This window comes from Triticum urartu, chromosome 4A (assembly GCF_056163025.1).
Source record: "Triticum urartu cultivar PI428250 chromosome 4A, HENAU_Tu73, whole genome shotgun sequence".
Classification (NCBI taxonomy): domain Eukaryota; kingdom Viridiplantae; phylum Streptophyta; class Magnoliopsida; order Poales; family Poaceae; genus Triticum; species Triticum urartu.
In genome coordinates this window covers 592,550,186-592,560,459 of record NC_141876.1, presented here as the reverse complement: position 1 = coordinate 592,560,459, position 10,274 = coordinate 592,550,186, and the positions used below count along the sequence as shown (strand labels likewise).

The following is a 10,274-nucleotide window of genomic DNA, read 5'->3' as shown; positions in this document are numbered from 1 at the left end:
CTCCAAGCGTCGTAATCAATGGCGCGGTTGGGTTACCCACGCCCGTATTGATGAGAATCCCGGAATAAGGGGACACGATCTCTGCTTTAACAAGGTGTGCCAAGGAAACCGCCTCGCATGACGCGCTGAGGTGGGATAATGAAACGACTCGGATAAAGGCTTGGCCGTGGTGTGTCATACTATGGAATATGTCAGCAGATTAGATTTGTGTAAATATTATTCTCTCTATGGCAATATGTGGAAACTTATTTTGCAGAGCCGGACACTATCTTTGTGTTCAGAATCTTCTATGAAGTACTTGGAGGAGGAACCCGCCTTGCAATGCCGAAGACAATCTGCGCGCCGGACTCGTCGTCATTGAAGCCTGCTTCAGGGGCTACTGAGGGAGTCCTGGATTAGGGGGTGTCCGGATGGCCGGACTATACCTTCAGCCGGACTCCTGGACTATGAAGATACAAGATTGAAGACTTCGTCCCGTGTCCGGAAGGGACTTTCCTTGGCGTGGAAGGCAAGCTTTGCGATACGGATATGCAGATCTCCTACCATTGTAACCGACTTTGTGTAACCCTAACCCTCTCCGGTGTCTATATAAACCGGAGGGTTTTAGTCCGTAGGACAACATACACAACAACGATCATACCATAGGCTAGCTTCTAGGGTTTAGCCTCTCCGATCTCGTGGTAGATCTACTCTTGTACTGACCATATCATCAATATTAATCAAGCAGGACGTAGGGTTTTACCTCCATCGAGAGGGCCCGAACCTGGGTAAAACTTCGTGTCCCTTGCCTCCTGTTACCATCTGGTCTAGACGCACGGTTCGGGACCCCCTACCCGAGATCCGCCGGTTTTGACACCCACAGTTATCGTCTCCCGCGCTCGCTCCCCGCACAATGTGTCATATTTGTGTCGGACGCCGCCCATGTGTTCACCTCCGCCTCAGCGCGCCAAGTGCCAACGAAGCGGCTGCGCATCTGCCATCACGTTCAGACGCCGGACGGACCGCACCGCCTCTGGTGAGGTGGCTGCGATACACCTCGTGGAGCGGCTAGGGTTTGGTCCGGGGAGCGGATGGGGATGGATATATGTGGGATTGGGTGGGCTAGTGTGGGTCGGGTTCTACGTGACAGACGCGCCCGGTCACGCTTGGGCCACCCCATATCCGTCTCATTTGGGCTGGATATGAGGCTCAGACGTTTGAGGCCGGTTTAAGGCGTCCGTCTAGATTGGATTACTTTTATTTGTCAATGATCTGAGTGTTTGTCTAGGCGTTTGAGGAGGGGTTTGGGGCGTCCTATGTTGGTTTGGTAGTCTGTATTCCAATTTCCAAACATGGCCTTATTTGATGTTTCTCCCACCTGGCTCTCATGTGCAGGACTTGGTCGTAATGACCCAACAGTGTAAGATTATGTTGAATACTATCATACGGATGTAAGTTGATGGCTGTGATCGTGACATACTGACATCGTTGTTGTACGCGTAAGACCATGTTCTGCTCAGCTAGCCTGGATCCTCACATAAAGTTCTGCTACTGTATAAAAAATCTCAATCCCCGAAGTCAAAGTCAATACAAATATTCAATACTTTTGACGCTGGTAGGTTATTTTGTTTTGCATTGTCACCGACGAGCGTGCACGCTCATGATCATCCAGTAAAAATTAACCCAACGAAAGTCAAACAAGATGGTGAAAAAAAATGGCGGTGTTACCAAAAGAAGTTCATTTGGTTTGTAACCAAAGATAATTAGTGGGCTGCTCGATCGTCCACAAGCCGCCCCTGTTGACCCTCCGACCGGCGACCAGCGGTGCAGGTGCCACCAAGTCAAGCGTACGTGTCGATGGTGCAGTCGCCACCGGCTCGTCAGGGCCCTCCGTGGGATCTTGAACGGCTGAGATCACTTAGAACAGCTGACATTAGAGAGGTGTGTGGGTGGGCTTGGTCTTGAGCTCACCGGCCATGCTCGCCCACTTGTTTCGTCTGGTCCGGAGACACCTTGACCATTCTACTATACCTTATTTGTTTTTGGTTGGTGCCAGCAGTTGATTAGCATAGGCCATAATTATACTACTCCAACTAACCACTGGTAGCATAAACAGCCGTTTGTTCATTAGTTAGGCAGGAAATTTGAATGATTGTATGTCATCCAATGGAAATATATGGAATATAAGAGCATTGGATGTCACGATCCCAAACAAGTTTGTGAACTATAATAAATTACAAGCCCAAACAAGTGTGCATTTTACTCGGCTAAAATTCGCATTGGTCTACAGAGCTCTTAATTACTACTACAAACATACGGGATTTCTTCGCGCAAAAACCGATTCAGTTTAGTTTTCCCCCGTGCCCCCGCGTCGCTCCCGTGTGGGCGACTCGGGCGGAACCTGCAAAACCTAGCCGCCGCCACTAAAAATCCGGACGTCCCCCTCTCCGCCGCCGCCGGACGACGCCATAACGCGAAGCCGTGAGGCTGACGGCGGCGGCGGGGACCTTGCTGCGGCGCATGGCTGCTCTCGGGCACGGCGGAGCTCAGTCCTGAGGTCTCATGCGTCGGTGCTCTGGCTGGCGCTCCGGCACGCCGCAGCCGACCTCGGTGCCCTGCCTTCTGCCTCTGTGTGCACCGGCTGCCTTCCGGTTGTCACCTGCGGCCAGCCGGCGCGCGACGGGCGTCCTTCTCCCTCAGATCCAATCGGGTCTGCGGCTCCTGTACGATTTGTTGATGCGCCTCAGATCCAATCGGGCGCGAGAAGCTGGGGGCACCCACGGCGCGCGTGGCGGTTGCGGCTGCTCGGTGGCTGGCCTCCTTCCTCGGACGTGAAGGCGGCGACGGGGCCATCCCCCTCGGCTTGAGGGCCGCGGTGGGTCTGCGCAGGAGGCTGGGGTTCATCTGCTGCAAGTTGGGCGCGACTCGGCTCTTCCGGCCAGCTAGGCCCTGGCATGGGGTCTGTGTTCGCGTCGGCGTCGACGCACGAGGTGTGCGGTGACCACGACGCCAAGCAGGCACTAGTCTGCCTAGCCTTGGATCGAGCTCTGCTCGGTTCGGTGCCTGCATTTGGAGGCTCCGCGTGGTGTGGCAGCTTCTGTTCGTGGGCAGGCTGTGGCTTCCTCTTCTACATTGCTGGCGGAGGGCGTCTTGGTGGATTCCAGGCTATTGGGTGGGGGTGGTGACACAGCCGGTGAAAGCCGAGCTTCGGTTGCGGTCAAAGCCAACGACGGCAGTGCTTTGCACTATCCCCTTGTTGAAGGCGTCGTGTTGCTGTGCTCGCCTCCTTGCCTGTGATGCTCCGGAGGAAACTTCGGTCCAGGTCTCCTGAGTCAGACGATGGTGGCGCTCAACGTCACATTCCCTCATGAGGGCCTCGTCTTGGAGCTTGGCTTGGTTACAGAGACCAGTGGTTGGAGGTGGTGTCGTTGATGTTTGCGGGGTGGCGGCTCGGTGGTGGTGGTGCGGCCGGCTCGGGGTCGACGGTTGTTTTGTGCTCTTCTTCGGTGGTGTTCGTGCGGAGTGCTTCTTGGTGTGTCCCTGCTAGTGCGGTGCCCAGCAATTACGCCGGTGGCACACAGGTGCCGTGACATCGTCTCGGCCTCGCGTGACCTTTCGAATGTGCCCCCGACACAGGTGGTGTCGCGGCGTTGTGCAGTCTCGGATGCATGGCGCCTTTCGATTGTGTCGACGGTGCAGTGTCGTGGTTTGGTCTGCTAGGCGATGCCCTTCGACTATGCTGGTGGCACACAGGTATCGTGGCGTCGTCTCGGCCTCGCGTGCCTCTTCGAATGTGCCCCTCGACACAGGTGGTGTCGCGACGTTGTGCAGTTTCGGATGCGCGGAGCCTTTCGATTGCGTCGACGATGCAGTGTCATGGCTTGGACTCGGCTGGCCGATGTCGTTCGATTTCACTGACGGTGCTCTTTGGTGTGTTGTGTGGTGTTGAGTTCTCCCTCATTGTTCTCCTCTGTTATGTGTGTGGTCAGTGTGTGTTATTTTGCTTTATCTCTACTCCTTGTACCTCATGTATTTCTGGTTCACTTGAACCTATCTTGCGACGGGCTGCAAAGCCTTATAGACAAAATGAATACAATTCAGATGAGGAATCCCCGGGTGAAAATTAAAAAAGAAAAGAACATACGGGAATTTGACCGAACAACTAGTCTACAAGGACCAAGCACGGTCAGTGTGCGTCACAGTCGCTGTCCTGCTCCGGCTAGTTCCTCCTCCCTTCCTCCCTCCCTCGCTCACGCTCATCCCCTCCCCTCCCCTGCCTCTCCCCCTCTGCCCAATTCCCGATTCACAGCCGCAGTTGACGCCATGAGAGGGGAAGCCGAGCTACATAGCCCCCGCTAGCTCCTCCGCTGCACCTCCCGGCGCAAGAATCCGCGCTCCGTCCAACAAAGATGCGGCCTTCACGGGGGGATCTCGCCGTCCTCTGCCGCTGCTTCCTGCTCCTGCTGCTCCCTTTCCTGTCCCATGGCAAGGACATGCCCCTGGGCTCCACCCTCTCGCCGGGCGGCAACTCGGCCGCGTGGTCCTCGCCCAACTCCACCTTCTCCCTCGCCTTCGCGCCGTCCCCGACCGCGCCCTCGCTCTCCGTCGCCGCCGTCACCTACGCCGGCGGCATCTCCGTCTGGTCCGCGGGCGCCGGCGCGCCCGTCGACTCGGGGGGCTCGCTCCGCCTCTCCTCCACCGGCGACCTGCAGCTGGTCAACGGCTCCGGCGCCGTGCTCTGGTCGTCCGGCACCGCCGGCCAGGGCGTCTCCGCGGCCGCCCTCCAGGAGAGCGGCAACCTCGTGCTCAAGAACTCCACGGGGGGCGCCCTGTGGCAGTCCTTCGACCACCCCACGGACACCGTGGTCATGTCCCAGAACTTCGCCTCCGGCATGAACCTCACCTCGGGCCCCTACGTCTTCGCCGTCGACCGCGCCACCGGCAACCTCACGCTCAGGTGGGCCACCGCCGGCTCCGCCACCGTCACCTACTTCAACAAGGGGTACAACTCCACCTTCACCGCCAACAAGACGCTCAGCTCCCCGACGCTCACGATGCAGACCAACGGCATCGTCTCCCTCACCGACGGCACGCTCAACGCCCCCGTCGTCGTCGCCTACAGCAGCAACTACGGCGAGAGCGGCGACATGCTGCGCTTCGTGCGCCTCGACTCGGACGGCAACTTCCGCGCCTACAGCGCCGGGCGCGGCAGCGGCACGGCCACGGAGCAGTGGTCCGCGGTGGCGGACCAGTGCGAGGTGTTCGGCTACTGCGGTAACATGGGCGTGTGCGGCTACAACGGCACGTCGCCGGTGTGCGGGTGCCCGTCGCGGAACTTCCAGCTCAACGACGCCTCCAACCCCCGCAGCGGCTGCAAGCGCAAGGTGGAGCTCCAGAACTGCCCGGGCAACTCCACCATGCTCCAGCTCGACAACACGCAGTTCCTCACCTACACGCCGGAGATCACCACCGAGCAGTTCTTCGTCGGCATCACCGCATGCCGCCTCAACTGCCTCTCCGGCAGCTCCTGCGTCGCCTCCACCGCGCTCTCCGACGGCTCCGGCCTCTGCTTCCTCAAGGTCTCCAACTTCGTCAGCGCCTACCAGTCGGCGTCGCTCCCCAGCACGTCCTTCGTCAAGGTCTGCTTCCCCGGCGAGCCCAACCCGCCCCTCAGCACCGGCGACTCGTCCTCCTCGGGGTCCTCCGGCCTGCGCGGGTGGGTCGTGGCCCTGGTCGTCCTCGGCGTGGTGTCCGGGCTGGTGCTGGCCGAGTGGGCGCTGTGGTGGGTGTTCTGCCGGAACAGCCCGAAGTACGGGCCGGCGTCGGCGCAGTACGCGCTGCTGGAGTACGCGTCCGGCGCGCCGGTGCAGTTCTCGTACCGCGAGCTGCAGAGATCAACCAAGGGGTTCAAGGAGAAGCTGGGCGCCGGCGGGTTCGGCGCGGTGTACCGCGGCGTGCTGGCGAACCGGACGGTGGTGGCCGTGAAGCAGCTGGAGGGGATCGAGCAGGGGGAGAAGCAGTTCCGGATGGAGGTGGCCACCATCAGCAGCACGCACCACCTCAACCTGGTCCGCCTCATCGGCTTCTGCTCCGAGGGCCGGCACCGGCTGCTCGTCTACGAGTTCATGAAGAACGGCTCGCTGGACTCCTTCCTCTTCGGCGCCGGCAACAGCAACAGTAACGACAGCGGCAAGGCGATGTCGTGGGCGACGCGGTTCGCGGTGGCCGTGGGCACGGCGCGCGGCATCACGTACCTGCACGAGGAGTGCCGCGACACCATCGTGCACTGCGACATCAAGCCGGAGAACATCCTCCTCGACGAGCAGCACAACGCCAAGGTGTCGGACTTCGGTCTCGCGAAGCTCATCAACCCCAAGGACCACCGGCACCGGACGCTGACCAGCGTGCGCGGCACCAGGGGGTACCTGGCGCCGGAGTGGCTCGCCAACCTGCCCATCACCGTCAAGTCGGACGTGTACAGCTACGGCATGGTCCTGCTGGAGACGGTGAGCGGCCACCGGAACTTCGACATCTCGGAGGAGACGAACCGGAAGAAGTTCTCGGTGTGGGCGTACGAGGAGTACGAGAAGGGGAACCTCCTGCCAATCGTGGACCGGCGGCTGGCCGGGGAGGAGGTGGACATGGCGCAGGTGGAGCGCGCGCTGCAGGTGAGCTTCTGGTGCATCCAGGAGCAGCCGTCGCAGCGGCCGACCATGGGCAAGGTGGTGCAGATGCTGGAGGGGATCATGGAGCTGGAGCGGCCGCCGCCGCCCAAGTCGTCGGACAGCTTCATGACGGTGACCACGGCCACCACGGGCGGCGGCTCGGGCAGCGGCGTGAGCAGCAGCGTGGCGTCGACGTTCGCGTCGTCGGTGGCGGCGCCGCCGGCGCCCGTGCCGTCGCCGAACGTGGAGCAGGAGATGTCCGTGGGGCGGTCGGCCTCCGCCCGCACCCGCGAGATCGCGTCGCTCCCGCTGCGCTCGTCGGAGCCATACATGACAATGTGAGAATGCCAATGCCGATCTTCTCCGGGCAGCGGAATGAGGCGGCGAAAACGATGGAAAATGCTTCCGTGCTGCGATCGAAGGGGAATCGTGCAGATCATCGAGGAAATTAGGGATTTGGTAGGCAGTTCTAGGATCTGCTTGGTTTTGTTCTTGGTGGAGCACGGAAGCTGTCGTTCACTCTGCCTGTGACTGTGATATTTGGCAGACTTCAGAAGCACGTATGTATGTGACTCATGAGCCAAATTATCCAAAAGTTGTACTCCCTCCATTCTAAAATATAGTGCGCCTGCGCTTTCCGAGATTCAACTTTGATCATAAATTTAACCAACGAGACCAACTGTGGCGGGAGAAAAAATTATATATTTGAATTTTTTTTTTTCAAATACGAATTCACTGATATAATTTTTGCTCCCGCCGCAATCGGTCTTGGTAGTTAAATTTACGGTCAAAGTTGAAGCACGTGGATAGAGGAAGCACTAAATTGTGGAATGGAGGGAGTAAGTAATAGAACTAGACCGAACGCAAATCATCGTAATTTGTACAAATAATTCAAATTTGAGGCAGAGTGCTATTTTAGGATGAGAGGCGACATTTGTGATGCATTTCAGATTTGAATTGGTGATGCTGGAATGGATGCTGGGAGCATCTACAACCGGAGCTCTCAAATCCGCCCAAACGCCCTGGACGGGCTACCAGGTAATTGACTGGACAAAAGATTGTCGTCATCCAACGGAACCTCACAAATCCAACACAACAACGCCCGGATTGACCGGCATTCCTTGTATCTGACCCATATCTAGAGCGGATATGGGAACGTCAGGATGTGGTCGCCACATAGGGCTGACCGCAAGGGCCAACGCCAATTTGCATACCTCCACACATCCTTGCCTGACCAGACCTCTCCTCTTCTCTTTTCTCCCTCGTCAGCACAGCTGCCACCGGAGTTTTGTCGTCATCTTTGATCCGTCATCGTTCCCAACCTAGGATTTCGCCATCGAAGGCCCCAACCTACACCGCCGCCGACCGTGCCGCCACCAATCAAGGTCGCTGTGCCTCGATATGTCCAACTCCCCCCCTATATATACACCTCGCGCTCCATGTGTTCGACGAACTGTCCGAGTCAGTTTTTATTCTTTTGGTCACAACTTGTAGGTCACTGATGGATTCGTGTGGAATGATGGCTATGGGAACCCCGACCATGACGAATTCATATACAACGAGTCCACCCCTCATCGGATTCGGATGACGAAGATGCTGAAACGATGATGGGGGGCATTCAAGAGGAGATGAAGAAGGCAGAGGAGCACACACTGAACTTCAAGGGCTCCATGAAGGGTCGTAGAGTTATTTCCTGGATAGGATTTTTGGTGCACGGCTTCTGTAGATGTAGTACTTCACGACGAACCCAACATACCATGAAGGTTTCTTTCAACGTCATTTCTGAATGAGTAGAAATTTGTTCCTGCGTGTAGTGACTCCCGTGGAGAAGGGCTGATGAAGGATTGCCGCAAACAACTTGCTTTCTCTCCTCTGCAGAAATGCATTGTTGCTCTTAGAATGCTTTTCTTACGGTAAGGGCGTGGATCCAATTGATACTGAAATCCGTATGAGAGAGAGCACGTTCCTGGAGACCATAGTGCATTTTGCATGCACTGTGGTGAAAGTGTTGGGACCGGAATACCTGAGAGAGCTAATTGTGGAGGACATTAAAAAAAATGTTGACAATTAGAGCATTAAGAGGATTCCCAGGCATGTTGGATTCACTTGAATGCATGCACTGGCAATGAAAAGAACTGCCTAAAAGGTTTGTGTGGGCAATACCAAGGACACATCAAAGACGCCACCATCGTACTTGAAGCAATGACATCGAAAGATTTGTGGATTTGACATGTTTTCTTTGGCATGCCAGGTTCGTGCAATGACATCAATCTGCCCCAACGAATCTCCTTTGTTCAGGAGACTTTGTGATGAGGTAACTCCACCGTATAATTATACCGTCATCGGGCACACATACAACATGGGATACTACCTTGCCGATGGTCTCTATCCTCAGTGGGCGGAGTTTGTCACGACCATATTCGATCCCACGGAAACCAAACAAAGTCACTTTGCACCAGCGGCACCACCAGGAGCTCCCGGATCCGCGCCGCCGAGCCCCGCCATAGCCCGATGCCTCCTGCAGCCTGCCGTCCCGCGCCGGCCAGGAGCTCCGCGAGGAGGAGAGGGTGTGACCCCGCCGCCGTCCACGCCGACCGGGCTTCACCCGGCGGCACCCCTAGGTGGCGGCGAGGGAGGAGGAGGCCGGGGGCGGAGCTAGGTTTCGCCCCGCCCGCTGGCGGGGGTGGGGATACACTAATGTGATTGCAAATGATATTATTTGAGGGCCGTTTGGTCACTAATCCGAGGGCGCGTCCGTGCTCCGGATTAGGCAACTTGGATCGATGATCCTCTGACCGCACTCTGCGTTGGTGCTTCAATCATGTGACCTGGGTGTTTCTCAGTAGCTCTCCTGGATGATTGTCACTAGTAGCAGTGCCTTGGTGGTATGGCACTGGCAGTTTGGCGCAACTGGGCTGGGTGCAATGGAGGTTGGACGGGCGTGGGTGCTCTCAGCGGGCAGACCTGTGCATCAACTTGAACAAGTGTGCAAGTTGGACGAATGGATGAATGAATTGGCCGGGACCCGTTTGTGGATCATCAAGTGGCACCACACCAACCACAAGAGAAGCCTGCATCATGCCATGTGTCGCCTTTTGTCATCACTGGCTGATGAGATGCACCCGGGACTCCACTCCATTAATGCTAGGTCTACGTTACGAGGACACAGGCATGTGACTGGGGTCTCCATTAATGGTAGGTTTGCCACGCAGCAGCCGCTATAGTGGAGGTCCTCAGATCCACTTCGATGCTTTGATTTCTTGGATTAACATTAAATAGGACGAGAGAGAAAAGGTGTCATCAATTGGTTTCGTAGTGTAGTGGTTAGCACTCCAGACTTTGAATCTGGCGACCTGGGTTCGAATCCCGGCGAGACCTCCTTTTTTTCTCTTCCATTTATATACTCCTTTTTTTGCACTGCGGCCTGCTGATTTGTTCGCTCATTTTTCTTTTCCTTATCGGCTCATTGTCCTTCTCTTGCACGGCCATCGATTACGCTGCCACGAAAAAGAAAGCATCCACTTGCTCTCACTTGGCGCTTGCAGCCGGCGTCCACTCCATGTCGCCTGAGAAAACACACACGCTCGCTCCCTCGCATCTTATCTTGCATCTACACTCCAGGTCGTTATA

The 10,274-nt window shown here is 56.9% G+C and overlaps 1 protein-coding gene and 1 non-coding gene across 2 annotated transcripts; both read left to right on the top strand.

Annotated features, from left to right (window-relative positions):
* Positions 1-2,297: 2,297 nt before the first annotated feature.
* LOC147976961 (lectin protein kinase family protein) lies at positions 2,298-7,292 on the top strand. The gene has a single exon (XM_087519111.1). The coding sequence runs from the start codon at positions 4,389-4,391 to the stop codon at positions 6,984-6,986; it is 2,598 nt and encodes an 865-aa protein (XP_087375237.1). The 5' UTR covers positions 2,298-4,388; the 3' UTR covers positions 6,987-7,292.
* A 2,658-nt stretch (positions 7,293-9,950) lies between these two features.
* Positions 9,951-10,022, top strand: TRNAQ-UUG (transfer RNA glutamine (anticodon UUG)). The gene has a single exon. It is a non-coding gene; the product is annotated as a tRNA-Gln (tRNA).
* The last annotated feature ends 252 nt before the right edge of the window (positions 10,023-10,274 follow it).

What these genes read in the sequence shown, in the direction of transcription:
- LOC147976961 (XM_087519111.1), top strand. Translation starts at nt 4,389, where the DNA reads ATGCGGCCTTCACGGGGGGATCTCGCCGTCCTCTGCCGCTGCTTCCTG.